The following is a 25,129-nucleotide window of genomic DNA, read 5'->3' as shown; positions in this document are numbered from 1 at the left end:
GGCCCTGTAGACAGTGATCCAGAGTTAGTAGTCTCTCACAAGGGCTACAGAGAGCCTCTGAAAGGCTGAGCAAGAGAGTGCCAGGGCCAGTATTATATTTTAGAAAGATCCTTGTGGTTGCTGGATGGAGGCTAGATTAGAGGGGGAGCAAGGGCGGAGGCAGGGTGGTTAGGCGGCAGGCTGGTGGAGGAGATCTGCATCATCACTGGAGAAGACGGTGCCAATGGGGCAAAAGGACAGTGGGCAGACTGCAGAACTCTTTAGGAGGGAGAATGGGTGGGACTTGGAGATGGGTTGGGTGGTGGGGAGTGGGAGAGAGTACGTGTGTGAGATCACGCAAGAATTGAGGACAAAGTGAAGGTCCAGGACAGAGCACTAGAGAACCTGAACATTTAAGAGTTGAGCAAAAGAAGAGGTGCCCCAAAAATCAGACTGAGAAGGAGCAGCCTGGAAAAAAACAGAAGAGAAACAGAAGACTGTGCTCCAGTGTCTCTTGACACAGGGTCAGGATGACTGAGACACTCAGAGAAGCTCCTTCCTGCTGGGGCTATCAGAAGAAAGACATGGTCAGCACGTCCCCACCCCCCAGATTTCCTGACCCTGCTACTGCTGGACTCACAGCCCCCAGGCTGTTCCTGGACCCCCCTCCTCAGCTTGTTCCAGCTTCTGAAACTGTCACCATGGTGATGGCAGGCACGTCAAGTGCTGTGGTGAGTGGTAACAACAAGCAACCGCAGAGCTGCTCGCCTGGTGCTCTCTGTGGGACTGTGGCATCAGGATGCTAATAAGGGCACCTGAGGGAGAGGAACCAGCATCCCCAATCCCCTGCTTGGACCCTGGGGGCAACAAGTCATGGAGACAGAAAGTTCTAGTTGATGAAAACAAAGCCAGGGCCACTCACACTGAGCAAGTTTTCAAGGATGGCCTCCTGGAACAGGTGGCATTGAAGCCAAAGCTTGAAGATGAAGAGGGATTGTAACCCAGTCCCAGGCCCAGAGTGAGCCTTAATAGATCACTTTTAAGTGAATGAATGCAGAGGTAGCTGAGGGCAGTGAAGGGCAAGTCCGTTGAGGGGATGCTGGGGACACTGGTGTGGGGCAGCTAGATTCAGAGTGGAGAGTGAGCTGAGCTTAAAGGAATAGGGCAGAGGAGGCCAGGACCAGCCTACAGAAGGTCTCAAATACCAAGCAGAGGACTTGTGACAACCTTCTGTTGATAGAGAACCTGTGCAGGTGACAACCCAGAGCCCTGGCTCCCCTCACTGATTAGCCCCAATAGCCATGGTCCTGAGCCCATAAGAGGGACAGCTCTGGGGGCACGCCATACGTTCTGGCCCCAGGACAAATTCCTCTCCCATGATCCCTGCTCCTTCTCTGCCAGGGAACAAGCCCTTCCATTAACCTGGTCCAGCAGCAGCTCTGCCACACACATTCCCCTTCATCAGAACTTCCCTCTCAGGCTGGTTGCCTGGGAACTAGGGCTCTCCCCCGCCTCAGCAGGCAACTAGGTAGATGGTCCTCTTCTGCACACTCAATCCAAGAAACCTCATCTAGTTTCAAGGCTCTAGTCACCATCATGTCCCAAAGCAAGTTTTCCAGCCCAGGTCTCTCTCTCCCAAGCTCCTCATCCATATTTCCAACTGCCTGCTGGACATCTTCTGGTTGGCCCACAGGCACCACAAACCTGACATAGCAAAAATGGGACTTAACATCTTTGCCCACAAATAGGCTTCTCCTCCAATTTACCATTCATAAAGGACCCTGCCCCCTACCCAGTCACCCAAGACAGAATCCTGGGTGTTATCCTTAACTCCTGGTTTCCTTCAACACTCACATCCACCCAGTCTCTGTCCTCAGTCAACTGTCCCCCCAGCAAAGTATCAAAGATCTGGCTACCCACTGCCCTCCGTCCCCAGTGTCCCGGCCTGGTCTCAAGTCTCCCCCCACCACCCACTCTCCAGGCCTGCTGCAGCAGACTCTGACTGGCCCACCACTCACTGGGGTCTGGACTGGAGGTGGGATATGGACACCATAAGGGTTTAAGTGGGAGTTAAATGTCTCAGGATGGATGGGCCCTAATCCCCTGTGTCATTAGAGAAGAGAAGGAGGCTGAGGATCTGCAACCTTGACAGATAGCTCAAAGGGCTGACCAAGTGGAGGAGATGAGGAGGGCAGGCCAAGTAGTATGAGGAACATGAGGAGAGAGTTCCCAGGAAAGGGAGAGTTTCAGCAAGGGAGGTGTCTTCAGGGCCAATGCCTCTCCCCCAACAACAGGAAAACAAGGGCTGCCTGCGGAGCCTGAGCCTTCTTCCCCCAGAGATGAGAGCTGGAATAGGGCCACTGGATTGAACAATGGGGACGTTGCTGGTGACATTACTGAGAGCAGTCCCAACGAGTGGTGGTAAAAGATGCAAGTTTCACAGGGTCTGGGAGTGAGTAACAGGAGGTGAGGAACAAGAGATAGAGAATGTAGCTAACTCTTTCTAAAAGCTTGACTGTGACAGAAAAGAGAGAGATAAAGTGGGAACTAGGGGAGGACATGGGGTTGAGAAACGTTCTTTGTGTTACTGTTGTTATTATTTTACATAAATTAGATAATAAAGCAAGTTAAAGGGTTTCAAGGAGAGATTCAGTAGCTAATGAAGATATCTGCCCTAGTGACTAACTCCAGTGGAGACTGGAGCCCATGAGAGATAGGATAATGGGTGGGTCCAGGTACCTGAGGAAGTGAGAGGAGACTCCTCTAGAACATAGGGGGATGGGTTATTCGGGAGCAGTCCGGGAGGGAGGGAGGCAAGAGACATGTTTTAGATGGAGGTGTAGTGAGAGATAGTTGAAGGGGCTCACTCTTGGAAAACCCCAGCCTTCTCAGTGAAGTGGGAGGGGGTTCATCTTTAGAGGCACCACACAGTGGTAGGTGTAGACTTTTGAGGAGGCCTGAAAGTTTGCAACAGCTGCTGCCAGAATGGGTGAGGGAAACAGAACAAGTGGGGGAAGAGGACCAGGCTTGGTGAGAAAGACTGCCGGCCAGGTAGTTGCTAGAGAGAAGAGAGACAGGCAGGGGATTCTAGATGGATAGTGGGGTATTCGAAGAAGACGACTTTGAAACCAAGCTTGAGGCATAATGATTCTATAAAAAGCCCAGCTCCAATCATGGTGTGCTCTGGACCTCTTCTCTCCTCATTCACTTGCATTCAAGTTGAGCAACCAGCCCAAGACTTTACAGAAAACCAGCTGGGCCAAAGGGTCTCCTGAATCCTAGTTGAAAGCACTTTGAGTATATTCCCTCAGAGTGTGGATAGAGATGTTAAGACCAGAGAAGGAAGGGACAATTTAGTCATACAGCCAAAACTAGAAGCCAGAACTACCGGTTGGTGGCTCATGCAAATGCTCACTACTGCCCAGTGCTCTTTTATTCATTTATTCCGTGAACATTCCCAAAGCACCTACTGCATGCCAGGTCCTGTGCTGGGTGCTGAAATTAGAGAGATGAGTCTGGCAGGGTTCCTGACCTCAGTATCGCTCCCAAGTTAAGAGAGGAGACAGCCAGGAACACAGTTAATCCTGAGAGTCATTACTCTGTCCACTATTCTACTCTGTTTCTGAGCAGCATTTGACATAGCTTATTTGCTCCCTCTTTCTGGTGCAGTGGTTAAGTGTTGGACTGCTAACCAGCTGCTCCTTGGAAACCCTATGGGACAGTTCTACTCTGTCCTATAGGGTCACTATGAGTCAGAATCGACTCCACAGCAATGGGTTCTTGAAACACTTGGTTTCCACTCTCTTGGTTCTCCTCCTACCTCTCTGGCCCCTTCTTATTAGTATCCTTTGAAGAAGCCTCCTCCTCTTGCTCAACTCTAAAGGTTGGAGTGACCTGGGATTCAGTCCTTGGATGGATCTTTTGTCTCTTCTCTCTTCATCATTTCCTCATCCAGTCTTATGGTTTTAAATACATCTGTATGCTGATGACTCCCAAATACATATCTTCAGCCTGGACCTCCCCCACCTAAACTCCAGTTTGCCTTCCTGACATTATCGATTGGATCTCAATAGGCATCTCAGTATCAGTAGGTCCAAAACTGAGCCCCCAATCTTCCCCTCCAAACCTTATTCTCCCATACTTGACTGAATCTCATTTAATGGCAATGCCATTTTCTCGGTTACTCAGGTCAAAACTTTAGGGTCATCCTGGACTCCTGTCTCTCTCTTTTATATCCCATGCACTCTACTTATGAAAGTCATGTGGGCTGTACTTTCAAAACTTACTCTGTATCCAATCACTCCTCACTATCTCCATCATTACCACCTTTTACTATCCAAGCCACTATCTCTTCTCAGTGCCTGCCACCCAGTAGGTGCTCAATAAATAAGTTTTGAGTCAATGAATAATCTCTGCATTTTTCCCAGTTTATTATGCCTTCTCTTTCTACTTCCATTACTTACTTAGGTGGCTGCTATATCAATTAGTTAATTTAAAAGGAATAAAAGACCTTTCTGCTTCTGGCTAAGGTGGAGTCAAAAGGACTGGACATACCCTCTGGGTTGAAACAACCAAACTTAGATAAAATGTATTAAAAAAAATTCAAGACACTAGACATTAGGCACAAAGGACAGTGATCCCTGAAGGACAGAGAACAAATTAGGTGAGCCCTAATACTGTGCCAGCTTATTGCCTTGCAAGGGTTTCCAGGCCATGGCACGGGACAGGGTGGGGGAGGAACCCAGGCAGAGCATGGCAGAGTCCCTGAGTTGAGGAGACAGAGCTGAGAATCCAGGGGGACCAGAGCAGCTTGAGTTTGCAGTACATAGCACTGGAGAGGAGAGAGCTTCAGAGAGAGAACTCTGGAGATCCACAGAGGGTCCCTTTCAAACATTCAACTGAGTACTTATTGGCACACATCTATGAGGAAGCTATCCATTGCTAGGAAAAGAACCGCCCTCCAAAATTAGAGGTTATAGTCCCAAGTTCACACAGTGCTGGGAATAGTGTCCAATGCCATCAGCCAGACTGGAAAACCTCATGATTCATGGAGTATTGTGTAGAGGAATTTTCCTTAGAAGCAGAGAATAATAAGTCCTAGACTGAGCACTGCTCTGGTTCCCCTCCCAACAAATCTTGAAAGCAAGACCCAAAAAGATCAACTGTTTTCAAGTAAGTTAACTGCATCCCAGAACAAGGCTCAAGAATATTTCTAGGAATACAAAAATACCCAGCATACAACAAGACAAAATTCATAATATGCAGCATCCAGTCAAAAATTAACAGGCATGAAAAGAAGTAGGAAAATATGATGCATAATAAGGAGAAAGGAGTCCTGGTGGCACAGTGGTTAAGCACTTGGCTGCTAACCAAAAGGTGGCAGTTTGAACCCACGAGCTGCTCTGAGGGGGCAGTTTGCTTCCTTAAAGATTTACAGCCTTGGAAACCCTATGCGGAAGTTCTACTCTATCCTATAGGGTTGTTATGAGTTGGAATCAACTAAACAGCAACAGATTTGGGTTTTCCTTTCTTTTTTTTTATAAGGAGAAAAATATCTATCAATCGAAATCAAGCTCAAACTGAAGCAATTGTCAGAATTAGCAGACAAGGAAATTGAAAGTGTTACTATAACTATATTCCATACGTTTAAAAAAAAAGGTAAGAAGAGTTACGGATGATATAAAAAGACCCAAATCAAACTTCTAAAGATGACAATTATAATTTGTGATATAAAAAATGCACTGGATTGAATTAACAGCAGATCAGATATTGTGGAAGAAGAGATTAATGAACTTGAAGACAAAGCAATAAAACTCTTCAAAATAAAGCACACAGAGAGAAGATAATCAGAAGGAAAAAAAAGCAAAGCATCAGTGAGCTGTGGGACAACTTCAAGTGGCCTAATATAGGTGTAACTGGAGTCCTCAAAGGAGGGAGGAGCAGAAAATAAATTAGAAGAAATAATGGTCAAATTTTTTCAAAACTTCATGAAAACTATAAACCACTGATCAATGAAACCCAAGCACAAGAAACATGAAGAAAATTACACCAAGGCACATGATAATCAATTTGTTCATATTCAGTGATAATGAGAAAATATTAAAAGTAGCCAGAGAAATTAGACACGTTATGTACAGAGTAACACAATAAGGAGGACATCAAAGGTCCAATAACAAAGGTGAAACTGACATTAAGACAGCTCTGCTGAGTTTCAGACTTTCCTTCCAACTTCCAACTTGACATTACTCTCTTACTGCCCTGGTACAGTTGCAGCTTGTCTTGTCCCAAATCACCCTGAATTCATCACCACCACTGGCCCTTTGACAGACGTTCATATGTGATTAACAGGGCCTTTAGGCCCTCAGCTGCTGGCCTTCAGGGAGGCTTGGTACTCAAAAGAGCATGCCCAGGCTCATTCTCCCTGTCCACAGCCTCCTGCCTAACTCCCACGGTTCTGGGGTAAAGTCTGTTTCCAGACTATGCCACCCTTCTTGCCAGCACTCCCTTGCACTAGAGTGTGCACTGCCTGAAGGCAAGCATCAGTGTCTGTGTCATGGATTGAATTATGTCCGCCCAAAAAAGTGTGTGTCAATTTGGCTGGGCCATGATTCCCAGTATACTGTGTGGTTGTCCTCCATTTTGTGATTGTAATTTTATGTTAAAAAGGATTAGGGTGGGATTGTAACACCCTTGCTCAGGTCACATCCCTGACCCAATGTAAAGGGAGTTTTCCTGGGGAGTGGCCTTCACCACCTTTTATCTTACAAGAAATAAAGGGAAAGGGAAGCAAGCAGAGAGTTGGGGATGTCATACCACCAAGAAAGAAGCACTGGGAGCAGAGCGTGTCCTTTTGACCCAGGGTTCCTGCATGAAGATGCTCCTAGTCCAGGGGAAGACTGATGAGAAAGACCTTCCTCCAGAGCTGACAGAGATAGAAAGCCTTCCCCTGGAGCTGACGCCCTGAATTTGGACTTGTAACCTACAAGACTGTGAGAGAATAAATTCCTTTTTATTGAAGCTATCCACTTGTGGCATTTCTGTCATAGCAGCGCTAGATAATTAAGACAGAATTTGGTACCAAGAGAGTGAGGTGCTGCTCTAACAGATACCTAAAACGTGGAAACAGTTTTGAAACTGTGAATGGATAGAGGAGTGGCAGAGGCAGAGGACCAACAGCAGCAGAGAAGCGGCAGTGGCAGAGAACCGGAAGCAGCAGAGAAGCAGCAGCAACAGAGAACCAGCAGCAGCAGAACCAGGAGACCAGCACCACAGCGCTGGAGCTGACCCACGGAGTGACAGAGCTGAGTGCCTGCGTGCAGGAGGCTTCCTGGTGAAGTGGGGTGCCTCCGGGCACTTATCAGTGAAGCTACAGAGCTTTGGAACACTTGCCCCAGCAGGGCAGATGGGGGTGTGAGGCCTGAGAAGCCGAGAGGCCAAGAAACCAGGAAGCAGAAGCTGAAGAGACAAGAAACACAGGAAGCCAAGCTGCCTCAGTCTCAAAAGGTATGGCCTTGACTGCTGGGGTTTCAAAGGGTGGAGCCATGGCCTCTGGTATTTCTAAGGGTGAAGTCACCACTCAGATGGACTAGGAGCGTGGTGCACCTAAAGCTGAGGGAGCAGAGTTGCTGTCCCAGTGGGCCCGGGAGGCGGAGCTGAAGCCCAGGGCCGAAGGGCCTCCACTCAGAATCTGGAGAGTGTGGCCAATACCTAGAGTCTGGAGGGCAGGGCCATTGTGTAAATTGTCTCACAGAACAGAGGATTATTTTCAAAGCCTTGAGGGCTAATGTAATGTGTTCTGCTGACTTGCTTGGCTCCTGTTATCCCTTCTTCTCCTCCAGTTTCTCCCATTTGTAATGGAAATGTCTAGCTTGTGCCTGTTCTGCCATTGTACCTTTGGAAGCAAATAACTTGTATTCTAGATTTCACAGATGAAGAGGAATTTTTGGATTTTGGACTTGGAGTTAAGACTTTTGCTATGATATGATGGGGTGAATATGTTTTCCATGTTGCAAGGATGTGATTTTTTGGGGGGCCAAAGGGTGGAATGTCATGGATTGAATTATGTCCCCCCAAAAATGTGTGTATCAATTTGGCTGGGCCATGATTCCCAGTATGTTGTGTGGTTGTCCTCCATTTTGTGATTGTAATTCTATGTTAAAGAGGATTAGGGTGGGATTGTAACACCCTTGCTCAGGTCATATCCCTGATCCAGTGTAAAGGGAGTTTCCCTGGGGTGTGGCCTGCACAACCTTTTATCTTACAAGAGATAAAAGGAAAGGGGAGTGAGCAGAGAGTTGGGGAACTCATGCCACCAAGAAAGAAGCACCTGGAGCAGAGCGTGTCCTTTCGACCCAGGGTTCCTGCACGGAGAAGCTCCTAGTCCAGGGGAAGATTGATAAGAAGGACCTTCCCCTAGAACTGACAGAGAGAAAAAGCCTTCCCTTGGAGCTGACACCCTGAATTTGGACTTGTAACCTACCAGACTGTGAGAGAATAAATTTCTCTTTATTGAAGCTATTCACTTGTGGTATTTCTGTTACAGCAGCACTAGATGACTAAGACAGTCTGTGTTGTTTTGCACTGCATCCTCATATAGCACTGGGGTTGGTCCCTAGGAAACACTTCATAAATATTGGTGGAGGAGGGAAGGAGAGGGAGGGAGGGACGATGGAAAGGAAAAGCAAGAAGACATAAAGGCCAGACCTAGGCGAAGTTCTGAGGAAGCTCCGAAGCAGAACTCAGAAAAGGGAACTATTGAGCCTGAAGCAGTGAGTAGGGGAGACTAGCTCCAAGTGAGCCTTCCCAGAGGGCTCATGGAACCCTCCAGGTGACCAGAGGTCCCAATGTCTTTTACAGTCCTGCCGATCTTGGTTTCAAGTTCATGCTAGTACCAGGTCAAGCCAAAGTTTTTCCACTGTGATTGGGAAGTGGCGTGTCTTCCATGGCTGATAGCCTAGAAAGGCAGACTGTAAGAGTCAGCCAGAAACTTGTTCCCCAGTGCTCAGTGTTGGCCATTGCAGTGGAAAAAGTCCTGGGCAGCAGGCAGAGAATGGTGCCAAGTAGATGGTCATACACGCCATGGGTGGCAGGGCAGTTGAGTGGGCAGGCAGGCAAGTAGAGTGGGTGGGCAGGCAGTAGACAGCACCAGGGAAGGCCAGGAGGCCAGGCTTCCCTGATAAGCAGCTAGAACCTGGGGGTGCAGGAGTAGGTTCTTGTTCATTGAGCAGCAACCATGTACTGAGCCTATAAGGCAAGGTAGCTCATCTATTCCTCACCGCAACCTTCGTAGGCTGGTACTATTACAATTCCCATCGCACAGTTTCACACCTAAGCACACGCAGCCACAGAGCCAGCCTGGAAGGTGAGTACAGCTAGAAAGTCGGGCAGGAGCGCCAAAAGGAGTGTTGAGGTCAGATGCACACCAGGAACAGCAAGTACTTGGGGCCAACTTCTAAGTGTGAGCTGAAGCTGCTACGACCCCTCATGCCCCGGGCCTGAGCTTCCAGCTATGGAGACGGAAAGCTGCAGAAGTTGAGGGCAGGCAGCCCGGAGCTGGAGGTAGAGAGGGGTCAGTCATCTACATAATATATCCCAAACTCTGCCCTCGGGCACTCAGAACTTCTCACCATCTCACTGTCCTCTGAGCTCTGTGCCTCTCACTCTCCCGTGCCCTCTGTGCATCTGTCTGCAGGGCCATCCCACGGTGGAGGTGTGGCCAGGGCTGCTCCTGGCCATTCTGAGGGCACTGAGGCAACTCAGGCCCAACTGTCAGCCACAGTTTGAGCTCAAGTCAAAGCAAATGTGCCCAGCCCAAGCACTCAGCATCCCCTCCTCCATCCGGAGGCCTCTGTTTGACAACGGGGCTCTGCTCATGCTCTCAAACCTCAGGGCTCAGGTGGGCAGGGGGTCTAAGGACCGTGTCACATCCGTACTAGCTGCCCCCTACATGGGCGCAGCCAACACTTGCTCAACTGGGCTCAAGCTAATATGGGGAGCCAAAATGGGGTGTTGACCTTGCCTCCGGCCAGCCACCTAGCCCAGAGTCTCCCCTCAGCCAGAAGCTACGGCTTCGCTGCAGATACAAATGGCAGAGGGGTTGACTCCCAAAGCCTGAGAGACCAGGAGTGGGCACTCCCCCTCGAGGTTCCCCTGAGGAGGCCAGGGTGCAACATGAAGGGCCAAAGCCCCCTTCCCCCACCTCCTTTGCTCCTCATAAGCAGACAGCCTTAGTGTGCCCACTGGCACCCCCTGTGCCTGTGCCTGGGATGCAGGTAGCCCAGAATGCTCTGGGCCAGGCAGGAGTGTAGGTGAGTACAGGCCCTAAGGCCACAGACCCCTCCTTCCCTCCACTGGACCCTTCGGGGCCAGGCAGCCCCTCTGCCCCTCTGTTCCCAGCCACCTGCCCTGCCACCCTCCTAGACTACAAAGGCGCAGCTGCCTCCAGGTAAGCCTAGTGTTGCACTCAGTGCCTCTGCCATCCTGGAGCCTCTAAGACTAGAAAAGGAACAGAGGATCCCCACACATCCACGTCCCTGCGGCTCCCTGGGTAGACCACGCACGCAAGGGCCCACGCCAAACCCAGCTGGCCCATGGCTACAAGAAGGTGTCAGCCCCTTTTCTCACCAATCAGATGGCTTCTGAGACCGCGTGTCCCCTAGCCACAGTTAGCATCCACGCAGCCTCCGATCAGAGATGAGCCCTTGGGGCTCATCAGCACCGCAGCGGCAGGGGTCTGTCCAGTCAGAAAGCCACCCCACCCTGCCCTCAGTCAGCAGGGGAGGCTGGCAGGGGCCCAGGGGAGTGCATGCCTGGCACGGCCTGAACCCACCCACCCACTAGCCAACTGGGTGCCTGACCCCCTCACTGTGGCCCCTCGCACCCCAGGCTGTCATGGGTGAGGGCTGGATGCTGGGCTGCAGGGCTGGAGAAGCTGCTTTCCAGACCCAGGCGTTGGCCCCTCCCAAGCTCCCTGGGGAGCCATCCCTTGCAGGGAGCACTCATCTCCAAGGACTTAGAGCTGCCAGCTCCCCACCCCCATGCACCTGCCTCCCGGCTGTGGTCACCATCACGCCAGCCCACCTGGCCAGGGAGAAGCTGGGAGAGAGAAGTGGTACTGGCGTGGGGCAGGCTGTCGGAAAGCCATGCCTTCCCCTCTGAGGTCTGGACTTGGCCTCCAGGAGGGGCTGGGGCTGGGGAAAGGGCCAGGGGGCTGGATAGGCAAGGCTTTGGCTCCTTTTCAAGAGCCAGGCTTTCTGGCTTCTCCAGGTGCAGCAGAGCCTCCTCTCTTCCCCTCCCCAAAGCCCACCTTCTTCTGAACCCCAGCCCTCAGCTGTTAGGAAGCCACGTGGAGACCAAAGAACTGGGATATTGTGTTTCAGCTTCCGCCTAGGCTGGGGGCCAGCCCAGGGGGGCAGGGCGAGTCCAGAGGCTTCCGGGTCTCAATTTTCCCCCTGCACAGCGGCTTGAAATATGAGCTCCTCTGTCAGAGGGCCTAGTGGGGAGGCTCAGATGAGATCCTGGAGGCACACAGGTACACAGCTGCATGTAATCGCTTAGAGAAAGTCTGCAAGGATACACACTGAGCCAACCATGGGAGCTACCTTGGGGAAGGACACTGACAAGGGGGCAAGGGCTTTTATCAGCCACACCTGTGATGTTTGCCTTTTTCCAGAGAATGCATTCCTGCCTGATGTGTACAACTTACTATTTTAAGAATGCAATGCACATGGCACGTAGTAGGTGTGCCCTAGAGAATAGTGGTTATAATTGACTGACTTTTACAGAGAGGGCAAGGTTGGCCATCCCTCTGTGAGGCAAACCAACAAAATCAAACATGGTGCCATTCAGTAGACTTGACTCCTGGCGACCCCACGTGTGCAGAGTAGAACTGCTCCATAGGGTTTTCAAGGCTGTGACCTTTCGGAAGCTGCCTTGGGTCTCCATGGGGATTAGAAGTCAGAAGTGCCAGCCCCGCAGGTCGGTCTCCATGCCCCTCAAGGTTGCCATTGAGAACAGGGGTCTCTAGAGTCCTTCTTGGGGGGACAGGTAGCGCTGGGGGTGTAGCATGAAAGATAGGCTCAGAACTGACTGCCACCTCAGCTGAGAGCCCCCCAGAAATAAGCAGCAGGGTGGATGGAGGGGCAGCCAGGACCCAGGCTCGGGTTCCATCTTAGCTCACCTCGCTCAGGTGTTTCTTCAGGGGGCCTACATGTTGTTTGTTCGCAACTCAGCTAAATTGCTCCCAAAGGTGCACTTTGTTTCACAACATATTTTCAACCAGACTTTTTCTGCAAACATGTCGATGTCTGCGTGTGCACACCTGCACTCAAACCCCAAAGGACCGGCCTGGCTCCGCCCCCCAGCTGCCTTCTCTTCCTCCAGCTTCCCTGGGGAGCCGGGTTGGAGCAGAAGAAAGGGGCAGCCTGGGGGGCCATGTGCCTAACTCTAAGCTGCTCTGCTTGGCTTGGCTTCCATGCCACTCGGGGCAGGGATCCACCAACTTGGTGGCTGGAAGGGACACTTGCTGTCCCTCTCTGAATAGGTGGGCCACCCTATCTCCCTGCCTCCCCTCCCTGGTCTGCCCTGAGACTGTGGGAAGTGGAGGGGTGGCCTGTAAAGAGGATCTGCAGCTTTTCCCAGATCTTGAGGGATTCCTGCAGTTCCCGACGCCAGTTTGGAGGGGGCCAGTTCTCCCAGACCCTCTCAGATCTCCTAACTGGAAGCATTTGTATCTGGGCGGCTGTCCCTTCCCTATTCCACAGAGGCACTTCCTCTGCACACCCCACCCCCTGCCCTCTCTGCCTGATCTGGGACCAGACGGGGTCTCCCAGCATTTCTTCACCAAGTGTCCAGGGCATTGCCTTCAGCAGGCTCAGGCTCCAGAGGCCATGGCACAGTGCCGCACAGGGCTAGCAGGAGGCCCTCGTCCTCTTCTCAGAAGCTGAGTGTGAGGCAGGAGTGGAGGGACTCTCTCACTGTACAGGGGCACACTGAGAGCCAGAGGAGGGTGGCGCCTTCCTTGGGGAGGCAGAGGCGGCTCAAGGACCCAGGGCTCCCGCCTCCCTCAGCAGCCCACCTTCTCTGGGCCCAGAAGCTGTGTGCCCTTTCTCACACTCTCTCTGTGTCTGTCTCTGTGTCTCTCTGTCTCTTGTCTCTGTATATCTCTGTCACTCTTTGTCTCTCTTTCTCAAGCACACACACACACACACACGCACGCACACACACACACACACACACACACACACAGATGGTCAAGTTCATTTCACACCTAGTAACTGACACATACTCTCCTCTCCAGATGGGGAAGCCTTGAGAGATGTTGGAGGTTGGGGAAGGTCCATTTAGCCACTAAAGCCAATGAGAAATTTCTGGCTCCTTGCCCCTAGAGAGATGGAATTGATTCCTTGGTCCCAGGGTATGGCACCAAGCACACAAGAATGCCAGCCACCAGGATTTGCTGCTCTTGCTGCACTTTTATTGCTCTGCATGCATTGCTGTGGGCTCCATGTGGAAGGAAGCAAGAGAGGAATACAGAGATAAGCTTGGCCCACAGAAGGATAGAGCAAAAAGAACACTGAGGAAACAGAGGCAAGGGGGCCAGCCCAGCCTACCCTACGACACTGGTGAGGGCCCAGCTCCCAGATGTTGCCTGTCACTGGTGTTGCCATGGGAATGGGTGCCCCCTCCTCACCCTCTGAAGAGGTGCCATCTCAGCCTCCTTGGATCTTCTGGAAGCCAACCTCCTCTGCTCCCAGGCTGTGACTCCCCCAGGCAGGGGGCCTAGCCAGAGTTGAAAAGTGGCCCTGACACTGCCTGGGGCTGCTGGGGGTGGCAGGAGGGTGGGCAAGGGCTGGCAAGCTACAGAAGGAGAGCAGGGGACAGAGGCAAAGGCTCAGCAGTGCTCATCAGCGTGAAGGGTTAACGGCGCATCCACAGCCACAGGTTGGCCATGCAACCTGACACCATGATGGTGAAGAACAGAGTTTCCCGGTAGTGCCAGGTGGAGGCCTGTTCCTCCAGGTCTTGCAGACGTTCGGTGATGACACGCAGCTGCAAAGAGACCAGGATTGGGCAGGTAAGCAAGACTCATCTCAAGAGCCCACGACACAGCAATAGGGGGGAGTGAGGTCAGAACTGAAAGAAGCTTTGACACTCTTTGGGAAGTCAATGTGCCTCTGGGTAGGCGGCAGGCAGCCTAGCCAGAAGGCAGTCAGGCCCGGGGCTGGGGTGGGCCCAGGGGCTGGGGTGTCAGTGTCTGCAGACCCAGCTTCCTCCCCCATCCCTTGGAGTTACTCAAGTTCTCTGGAAGAAGCCAGCCCCTTCCAGCTGAGTCCAGGGAGCCAGGGAAGGGCTTGTCACCCCTGGGGTCTCAGAGCGAGGGTCCCAGGGGAAGGCGACTCAGGGGCCAAGGCAGCCACGGGGCCGCTGCCCCTGCATTCCCAGCCCTGAGTAGGAAGAGGCTCAGGCTTGGTCGAAGAAGGCACCACAGGCTGAGTAGCCACCACGTCCTGGAACCCCCCACATGGCAGATGCTCACCTGCCTTCTCATGACTTCCATCTCCAGCCCATTGAGCTCTTCCAGGCCAATCTCTGCCATCAAATCTACATCCGGGCTGCCAGCAAATAAGAAAAGACAGAGGGTCAGAGTGGCTAGTGTTCCCAGGCAGGGCCTAGCAGAGAGCACAGGAAGGCCGTGAGGGCAAGTGGGTAAGGTCAGGGACTTCTCTGGACGTGACTCTCTCAGCCCCCAGTCATTCCCTTCCCTGGCAAGGAGCCCTGGGACCTGAGCGCTGGGGAGCCGCAGAGTCCCCAGTGGGCAGTGGGCCAGGACATGCAGGATCAGGTGAGGAGGCACCAAAGGCCCCATATGCCAAACACTGGTCAGCTGCTCACAACTTCTTTCTGGCCAGTCAACTCACCGGCCCTCGGCCCTGTTCTGGTCCATGCCTGAGCAGCCAGGGCCTACAAAGCTCCAGCTTTTCTCTCACTGGGCCAGGGCAGCCTCCTTACCGCTCATACTGGAACCGCATGCCTTGGAAGCCCCCAGGAAACTCCTGGGCACGCACATCCCCGTGGCCTGGCTCTTTCGCCCCTCGGGACCCCTGAGGACAGGAATGGTCAGTCAGAGGAGGTTGCTCAGCCCGGGTCCAGCAGCATCCCCACGAGTTTCCTGGGACCAACAGTGCACCCCGTGGGGAGTCACGTGGCCCTGGAGCCTCTGGAATCAAGGGCTGGCAGCTTCAGACAGCTGGGAGAGTCTGGGAAGCCCACCCCCACATACTCCTCAGGCCTTCCAGGTGGAGGAGCAGTGACCTGGGGCAGGCATCCATCAGCCAAGAGTCTCAGCAATCTAAGGAAGGAGAAAGGAAAACCTGGACTTTCAGCCAAGGGAATCAAGGCTTGCTGAGGTGATGTCACTTCCCAAGGTCACACAGGAAATGCCGGAGCTGAGGGTAGAACCCTTGCTTCCAGGAAACCACAGGCTCCGTCTTGGGGCGAGCCCAGCCATCACCTGCTGTTTGTTTTGTGTCCATTTGCTAACGGTTCCCCTGAGTTTAAGTCTCTTGCTCAAGCTCAGGCCATGGGTATGTTGTGCCTTTGAAGAGCCAGTGTGGGACCCAGAAGCAGAAGGTGGCTCCCAGTGCCAGACTCCCTGGGTTCAAATAAGAACTCTAGATCCAGGTCAAGAAGGACTCGTTCTCCAGCTCCTGGTTGAACACACACTTACCACATGCTGGGCCCATGCCAGGTTCTAAATCCTTACCAGTATCAAATCATTTAATCCTCATCATAACCCTATGAAACATTGTTATTAATACTTTTTATTTAATATTTATTATTAATTAATTATAATAATTGCATTGACGTATTAATTACAACATCATTATTACCCCCATTTTGAAAGATGGGGGAAACTGAGACACAGAGAGGTTAAGTAACTTGCCCAAGTCACACAGCTGGTAAGTGGCAGAGCAGTAATTTGAACCCAAGACATTTTGCTTCATAGATTGTGCTCCTAGCCAGTACATATTGAACACTGCTGCCCCTTAAGACTCCATTAAAGTAACAGTAAAGAAATCTAAACGGTACAAATCCGTAAAAGAACAAGGCAGGAAGCAGGGACATTAACGGAGGGTCTGCTCACCCTTCTCACCCCACCTGGCTAGCAGCCAAGCACTTACCCCTAAGCCCAAACCTGAAAACGCAACTTTTTGATAAGCAGCCAAGTGCTTAACCATTTGCGCCACCCGACTTTCTTAAAAAATGCATAGGCAACCCAGGCTCCCCTGTCATCTGAGATGTTTTAAGTAACAGTATTAAACCACAAGGTGGAACTATTTTGGCATAAAGAGTTTTCACAGGGACTATGCCACCATGATCTGTTTGTTGCAATAACGCAAAACACATCTTTCTCCTAAGGAGCGCAAAGACATCGGGAGACTTTTTTGTGAACAGTAGTTCACAGTCCTACTTTGTTATTTTCCTGTTCTTCTGAAGATAGTTCAGAAATAGCAGTGAAAGCACAGTGGGTGTCAAGGAGACCCAGCACCGTAAAGGGGAACTTAATCAATAGTCTGTCAGACACAAATCTCCAGAACATCCCTTGATTTTCCAATAGATTGGGATCAGAAGAGAAAAAAAAAAAAAGATTTGAAGGCAAGTACACAGGAAGTAACTAACGGCTGATTTTGTTGTTTCTTCGTTTTCTTTTGAGGAAGCAAGGTTTGTTATTAACATATCAAGACAATGAGAATTCATTTAACAATATCTCCAGATTGATGATGCCTTTTATTATAATCACCCGTAATGAGAAAGGTCCAACCGTTCAGTAACAGTTGTTGCCTTTTTGATTTTTAATGTTAGACACTATTTGGAATTGCATACATTGTAAAACATAAAACTTTTATATTAATGGGATCAGCATTAAGAAAAATCTATGAATAGTAATAAGAGCCAATTTCCTTCTGCTAATTGTTCCCAGAAATGCTGTTTTTATTTCCCTGTACTTTTGAAGGCACACTACTATTTTTTCAAACCCACAGTATAGTATTATTATCTTTTTTGTTTTTGAATGCTGTGCTTTTCCCAGGGGCACTAACAGTTCCATTAATTCTTTTATTTTCATATTGATAGATAAAATTAATAAATTAAATAGCATTCTTAATTTCTAAATTCAATATAATGTCTGTAATTTTTAAAACTGTATTACTAATAGCTAAATTTCATTAACCCAGTGGTGACATCCCCCTCGTTCTCAGGGGCATGGGTGGCATACTGGAGCCTGATCTGCAGGAACAACTTGATTTGGTTACAGCCTGTGGACACAGGAAGCCAATTTTTCTGACTTATTTTCATTCACAGACTCTCTCCGACTTGGGGGCCCTTTTTCTTTTCTTTTCTTTTCATTGGGGGTGGGATCATGTCAGTATTTATTGTAACTCATTTGCTAGAACCGTCAGGTCTCCTTTCCTCCAAAATGGTTGCCTTTTCCCAGTATCCTTTGCAACAGTGTAACTGTCATTTTTTTCCCTCACCCATAGTAAATGTAGCTTAAAAGACTGGCTACAGAAGGTTGAGACTCACGTGACTGGATTTCCTAACAGCCAAGGAGCACAGGAACCTCACTTGCCTCACCCTATTCCTGGCCCTGAGAGATATATAGTTCAGTTTTGGGGCTTTTTTTGGTTGGTTTGTTTGTTTTATTTTTTGGTTTTTTAAATAAAAGAAAGTGCCGTTTCACACACACTAGAGTTATACAGAGTAAAGTCCATGTATGCTCCCCAGGCAATGCATGCCTCCGGCATTCTGGACTCCCAGAGCTGAACTTCAGCGCTTCCTCCCTACCCCCCACCTCAACACCTGGCCCTGGTCCACCTACCATGGTCCGGCTGCAGCCCCTACAGCCAGTATTCCCAATCCCAACTCCGCCACCGAGTGCCAAGGGCCCCACACAGTACCGCTTTCTTGGGTCTAGTCGTATTCCAAGCAGGTGGGACTGCAGACGAGCCAGCAGCCTTATGTTCCAACTTCTGTCGCCGATGGGAGGCAGAACCTTGGGACCGGGATCCACGGTCCACCATTTCTAGGAAGAACAGAGTCCCCAGGAATAGCCACAGAGTTGGTACCAGGGCTTCCTAGGCACAGGACACACCACAAAGAGAATAGGCCCCTCAAACTTCTTAGGGATCACACTGCACCATTCACCCCTGTCCACCAGGTGACCCCAGCTCTCGGTTCAAAAGCTCAGCAAGTATTTACTGAAGAGGCAGTACTGGAGAGAGAGTAATGACTAAGAGATAAGATCCCAGCAATCAAGGAACTGACTATCTGTGGGTGTTTAAAGGGGAGTGGGCTTGCAAAACAGAAAATGATCAGTGTTTACGTTTAAATAAAGAGATACAGGCTCCAAAAATAGCAAGTATACAGTGACTTGGTGCAGTTACTCTGCTGTGGGGAAGGCACAAGCTCAGGGTGTGATAAGGACAAGCAGAAATGCAGAGTGGAGAGGCCACTCTTGTGTGTTCACGCCACAGCCTGACGTACTAAGGAGGGACCCCGATGGTGTCCTGTAGAGCAGGGTCAGGCAAGGCATTAGAGGACTGGAAGAGAGAACTGGTCTGCATGGTCTTGTGACTTGAGCCCTTTGAATGTTTTGCAATCCACACGCTGGTGGCTTAGACCAGGGAGAGACAAAGGGTACACACATGCTGTCCCCACCCTCCTCCCTCACGAGCTGCTCTGGGTTTAGTAACACAATGTGTAAGTTGCAAAATGCTCACATCATCAACCCCTGTCCCCCCAGCACATAAATAAATGCATACTAAGGCACGTACACACACAGGTTCCCTCACACACATACAAACGCATATATGGACACCCATGAGTGTCCACCCAGGCACATGTACACCTCCTCCAACACACACCTGCCCAGGTGCAGACCACCCCCAGGGAAGGGGCATTTCAGGGCATCCTCACCTATCATCACCGGGTGATCCTGGCTTTGCTCTTGGCCTCCAGGACACAGCTCTTCCGCCATGGACACTTCTATCTCCTCCTTGAGGCTAAGAGGGCCTCCTGCCATCCCAATCAGCTACAGCCAAGGATGTGCAAGGTGCAAGGCCCAGAGAGGTACTGGGAAATCCACCTCTTCAAGGGGTAGGAGCCCCAGGAAGATATAGCCAGGCCTGGGGGTGGAGCCAGACTCCCTTTCCAGGCCCAGGCCTTGGGCCCAGCACCTTCTGTTCCTGCTGTATCTTGTTGGCTGGGTTTGAGGCCTTCTCCCCTGCTACTCTGTAAGCAACTCAGGAGAAGAGATAAAGCTCCTCTGCCTGTGAGAACTGCTCTGGCTCCTGGGTCTCTGACTTGGCCCATCAGGGCTGCGGCAGGGGGCGGGGGTCCACCCTCCATCATGGTTAGGGAGAGGCAGGGAGAGGTGCAAGGCCCCAAAGTCGGGCCCATGGTGACTTTATCCAGTCCCCCCCAGCCAAGAAGAAACCCTCAGCAGAGTGCACCCTGCCTCTGCACCCAGGGCGCCCAGGCAGGGGAGGCAGACTTCCTCTGACTGGGTCTACCTGGGCACAAACCATGAGAACCAAGGGAGAGGAGGGCAGGTGAGGAGGGACATGCCCACAGCCACGGGGCTCCCGCATGCTGGAGGCTGGCCGGTGGCCATGTGGGAGTGGTGGGTTCCAGAGACCCAAGACCCCAGTGGGAGGCCGGGAGGCCTGAAGCTCTTTCCCTCCCAGAGACCAGACAGATGCCCCTGGAGAGGGGAAGGGGGACCCAGAACACATCTGGTTTATGTATGTGTGTATGTTTGCAGTTTTTTATACAAATGAGATAATATGCTACATGCTCTTCTGGCATTTACGTTTTGAATGAGCAGCGGGCCTTGGGGCTGTCCCCACATCAGAGCAGATCTACCTCAGTTCTTCACCTCTGTGTGTGGTTCATACACGTTGAGCATTTGGAGCTGGTTGCCTTTCTAAGCAATGCAGCAGTGAGCATTCCTGGACAGGCCTCTTTGCACATATGTGCCAATGTGTTTGCAGGGCAGGTGCCGCGAATGGAATCAGAGTTCTAGGGTATATGTAAGGAGCCCTGGTGGTGCAATGGTTAAGTGTTCAGCCACTAACCGAAGGGTCAGCGGTTTGAACCCATCAGTGGCTCCGAAGGAGAAAGACCGGGTGATGTGCTCTCATAAAGATTTCTGCCTAGGAAACCCTATGGGGCAGTTCTACTCTGTCGCATGGGGCCACTATGAATTGGAATTGACTCGACGGCACCCAACAACAACAGGGTATATGTGGAAGAAAGGCCTGGCAATCTACTTCTGAAAATCAGCCAGTGAGAACCCTCTGGAGCACAATGGTCCAATCCCATTGTGCATGCGGTCACCACGAGTTGGGGGCTGACATGACAGTAACTAACAACAACAGGGTCTGTGTGTTTACGATTTTGACAGATATTGTCAAAGCCCCATCCCAAGAGGCTGCACAGGCAGGGGCCCACCAACGGAAGACATTATGAAACGTTCTAAAAGGCATCATTCTGATGGGTGGAAAATGATATCTATCTGATTGTTGCTCTAGTTTATATTGCTTTAATTATGAATCAACCGGAGCCATTTTTCATATGTTTATTGACCTTCTGTATTTCTTTCCTGTGAACTATCTCCTGGAAGGCTTGGATCTTTATGAAAATAAGAGCTGTTTTATTAAGAGAAAGGGGTAAGGACGAAAGGGCTCCCTCTACTCAAGCTTAGCGTCTCCAAAGAAAGCATATCATCTTCTCCCCTAAAGGTGGTCATGAGCACAGAGCCCCCACTGGGGACCAAACAAACCCAGTTAATTGCATCCAAGCTTTTCCTGATATCTAGAGGGCGTTGAGTCCCCGCAGAGCAGGTACCCAACTCCAGCTGCTGCCTGTCCATCTGTCTGTCTGCCCTCTTGTCTTGTGTCTGTCTCCCTCTGCCTGCACACCTCCCTGTCTACCTGCCCCCAGCCTGGCTGCTACCCACTCCCCACTGCCCCTGCCAGCAGCGGTGGAAGCGGAAGGGACCCAGGCCCAGGGGCAGGACTGCTGGGAGTGCCTCCTAGCCCTGCCACTGGGGGATCTTAAGCCTCAGGGGCCCCTCTTCACACAGAGTAGGGGGCTAAAACTCAGATCGGGTTGTTGTAACCTGTGTTTCATGGCTTCTGGAAGGAACGCTGGGGGTTGCTTAGGCTTCAAGGCAGACCCCAGCCCCTCTTCATTGTGAAAGTTCTGCTTTGATCACTGTCTTATACTGGGGTCCCATGTAAGACGTCGTTCAAACTGGAAGTCCTGAAGGCAAGTACAAAGCCATTGGGTGCGAGGATCCCCTGGGCCTACCCCCAGCCCTCTCAGAGCTTCTCAGGCAGCTGCAGCTCCAAGCCCAAGCAGCAAGCTGGACTTTGGCTGCAATCCCAGAACTTCCAGGCATCTGGGGGCTTCCTTCACCATTGTTAATGACACTAGGAACCTCTAAACAATTCTCCTTCCTGCTCCTGGAGGCAGGTGGTACTGAAGTCATCCCTGGAGGCCCAGGGCCCTCCCCTCAGAGGAGAGGGAAGGGGACCGGGACTAGCAGAGGCCTTAAAGAGCCAGAGGGAGAGCCAGAGGGGCGGCCCCAGGGTTGAACGGCAGGGGCTGTAGCTGGCCCAGGGAAGGACACCCTGGGAGCGCAGAGAGCGCAATGGGCAGCAACAGGGCTACCCTATGGAGACAAGGCTGCCAGCAAGAAGTCACAGGGAGCCCCTTGATCTCCGTTTTCTGTCTTGAATTGACTTACTGGGTGCTGGGCACCAGGGATAGAAACTCTGTCATCACAGAGCTTGCATTCTAGTGGGCAGACCCGAAACAAGCCAACAGGAAGGAAACCCACGGGTCTGGGGGGAAGTGGCAAGGGTTTGTCTCTGGGGAGGTCTTGCCCTTAACCCTGTTGCACTCTGCCTCCCTGGCCTCTGTCAATCTGAGAAAGACCTAAATGGTGACCTCGTCCAACCACTATTATCCCGTGCCGCCTGATTGGTAGAAGAGCCTTCCCTCCATTGGAAGCACTCTTGTGAGGTCTGGGCATGAGACCCCTGGATGAGACGCTCAGTGGCTCCCCACGCCTCCAGAACCCTTCATGGAGGGGGCTGCCTGAGCATCTGGGGTGGGGTCGAGCTGCAAAGACTCCTGGGTACCTCAGGCCTGACCTGGAGGTGGAGCAAAGAGCAACACAGAAGGCAGAGGGGTAAGAGGGAGGCTGCCTCCCAGCTCTTTCTCTCCACTGCCCCCCTACTCCCTCCCCCAGGGCATCAGATCAGACACCTGGAGGGGTTTAGAAGCAGCCATGACATTTTGCCCCTATGTCCAGGGAACCCTCAAAGCTCAGAGTGGGTGGGAAAGGGCCTCGGTCCTGGTCCTCAAGGAGGGGTTGGACAAGGTGATCTTGCCTGGCTGAAGGGTGACTCCTCTGATTGGAATATATCTACTCTCAAGTGTCCCCATGCCCAGAGACTGAGATGTGATGTGCATGTCAAGATCAGGAGACTCGAGCTAGAGGCCATCAACAAAGAAGAGGTGGAAAAAACAGTGCAGAGGCTCAGACCCTGACCAGCTCCAAAGCTGAGCTGTGAGCGAGCCGGAAGAAGATGTGGGAAAGGAAGGAACAGAAGGCCGAGGTGAGAAGCACAGTCCTGAGAAGCTGCACTTTTTTCAGACAAGACGCGAATGACAAGTGCAGTGAGGCCAAGCCCCCATTTTACAGATGGAAAAAGAGGGGCTCAAAGAGGGCCAGGACATGACCCAGTTCACTTAGCAATTCAGTGTCAGGGCTTGGACAAACACCAAGGTCTTCTGACTGGCAGCCCAGGAGCTTTGCTTGACCAACAGGAGGTCCCATGGAGGAAATAGCTCCAAAAGATTCGGAAAACATTCTCTAACCCCATCTCTCCCAGACCTGCCAGCAAACAGGTTGTAGCTCCACTTCCTGCCAACGAACAGTACACACCAGGGAGGTAGGGTGGTGAGAACCTGGCTCTGGAGTCCTACTGCCCCCCCACTTGAGGTTTGAGTCCCAACTCTCCAATTCTTAGCTGCATGACCTAGGCAATTGACTTTGGCTCTTTGTGCCTCAGTGGTCCTACCTTGAAAAGGGGGCTAAGGGGTCATCGAAGGGAAAGCACTTGGTTCCTGGTACAGAGTTTGTGCCTGAAGCACATAAGCTGCTAGGACTTTCACACGGTTTCCAAGGCCTTTCTGCGGTTACACAGCATGAAGTGTCCATGCCCTGCACAAGGCCAGTCCCTCCCCTGGGTGTAAGATGCATCTCTAGCTCCATCAGCAGTCTCTACCATTTCCCAGGCCCTCAGCTTTTCCCCCACGCCTGGATGTTTCTCTTCGATACATAAACATCTTCACTTCTTTGTCAGCACTGGGCTATCAGTCCCATGAGGGCAGAGACTTTGTCTGCTTCCTTCCTCGTCTCCCACCCTGCACTTGGCACAGTACATGGGAGGCACTCATTCAAGAGTAGTTGAATTGAAATGACCACCGCATCTTGCCTTGCCCATGCTACTGTCCTTACGTTCCTCCTGGAGAGTGTTGCCCATGCCATGCGCACTGTCTCCACTTTCTCACCTCCTGGACTACTTGTTTGAGTCCAGCAACTCACTCATCATCAACTAAAACAGCCCCTTGCCAAGGTCAACAATGCCCTTCTGACTGGTCAACCCAATGAACGAACCTGCTTTGGTTCCTGTATTTGTTTCCTGGGGCTGCTGTAACACAGTATCACACACTGGGTGGCTTAAAACAACAGAAATTTTTTGTCTCACAGTTCTGGAGACCAGAAGTCCAAGTTAAAGGTGTCATCAGAGTTGTGCTCCCTCTGAAGTTTCTAGGGGAAGATACTTTCTTACCTCTCCCAGCTTCTGGTAGTTGCCAGTGATCCTTGGTGTTTCTTGACTTGCAGACCTATCACTCCAATCTCGGCCTCTGTGGTCACATGGTCTTCTTCCCTCTGGGCTTCCCCTAGCATCATGTTCATCACGCCCCATTGCTATCACTTGTTTCATGCCCTCCACCCAGCCCACCCCTGCCTGAGCTCTAAGCAGGTATGACTCTCAGTCTGGCTTGAGGCAGGACACATCTGGCTTGTGGAACCCTGGGCTCTGCCACCATCCACTTCTGCATGTCCTATCAGCCCCAGGACCCCAGGATGCCTGGACCCACTGGCCCACCCACAGTGCTCCTGGGATTCAGCACAACCTGGCTCTGTTTTTACAGCATACACAGCCTGGGGGAACTGAATGCAGCATGAGGTTGGAGCTCTTGGGAGAAATTGTTGAAAGTCCCTGTTATCGGAGCTGCCAGTCTTGTGATGCCTGAAAACAACATGTTTTGTTTGTTACCAAAAAAAAAATCTGAGGAGGCAGATACTTGGTCTCTTCTTCAGGCTTTGGGATCTCACATCACTCCTCACAGAGAGACCCCAGGAAAACCATTCTGAAGTCCACTTGTTCTCTCCCAACCCCACCTGCCTACAGGGCCTTTGGCAACAGTCCCAAGTCCAGCTGTTGCAGGGAACAAATTGCCCCAAACTGGTTTGAGACTGGCCACAGTGCCCTTGTCTTTGCCAGCACCTCAGAGAAGCCATGATTTCCAAGACCCAAGCTTTTCCAACATAATGCGGAAATCAATGAACAATATCATTAATGTCAGACACAAGTAAAACGTTGCTGAAGATCATTCAAAACCTGCCAGAAATTCAAGCTGGATTCAGAAGAGGACGTGGAACAAAGAATATCAATGCTGATATCAGATGGATACTGGCTGAAAGCAGAGAATACCAGAAAGATGTTTACCTGTGTTTTATTGACTATGCAAAGGCATTTGACTGTGTGGATCACAACAAATTATGGATAACATTGTGAAGAATGGGAATTCCAGAATACTTAATTGTGCCCGTGAGGGACCTGTATATAGATCAAGAGGTAGTTGTTCGGACAGAACAAGGGGAAACTGCATGGTTGAAAATCAGGAAAGGTGTGCATCAGGGTTGTATCCCTTCACCATACTTCAATCTGTATGCTGAGCAAATAATCTGAGAAGCTGGACTATATGAAGAAGAAAGGGGCATCAG

General features: G+C 51.2%; 1 protein-coding gene across 1 annotated transcript; it reads right to left on the bottom strand.

The window, feature by feature from the left end:
• Positions 1-13,695: 13,695 nt before the first annotated feature.
• FATE1 (fetal and adult testis expressed 1) lies at positions 13,696-18,154 on the bottom strand. Its single transcript, XM_023725027.1, has 4 exons — positions 17,937-18,154; positions 14,989-15,080; positions 14,516-14,591; positions 13,696-14,028 (listed from the first exon to the last, which is right to left on the bottom strand). The coding sequence occupies exons 1-4, from the start codon at positions 18,057-18,059 to the stop codon at positions 13,897-13,899; spliced, it is 423 nt and encodes a 140-aa protein (XP_023580795.1). The 5' UTR covers positions 18,060-18,154; the 3' UTR covers positions 13,696-13,896.
• Positions 18,155-25,129: the final 6,975 nt, after the last annotated feature.

Source organism: Trichechus manatus, unplaced genomic scaffold, assembly GCF_000243295.1.
Source record: "Trichechus manatus latirostris isolate Lorelei unplaced genomic scaffold, TriManLat1.0 scaffold00279, whole genome shotgun sequence".
Taxonomy (NCBI): Eukaryota; Metazoa; Chordata; class Mammalia; order Sirenia; family Trichechidae; genus Trichechus; species Trichechus manatus.
The sequence above is the reverse complement of the archived record's forward strand: the minus strand, read 5'-3'. Positions and strand labels throughout refer to the sequence as shown.

Coding starts and splice junctions, on each gene's coding strand:
- FATE1 (XM_023725027.1), bottom strand. CDS start 18,059: ATGGTGGACCGTGGATCCCGGTCCCAAGGTTCTGCCTCCCATCGGCGA. Junction 14,592..14,988: donor ATGCGGTTCCAGTATGAGCG/GTAAGGAGGCTG, acceptor ATTTGCTGGCAG/CCCGGATGTAGATTTGATGG. Junction 14,029..14,515: donor TGGAAGTCATGAGAAGGCAG/GTGAGCATCTGC, acceptor GTCTCTTTGCAG/CTGCGTGTCATCACCGAACG.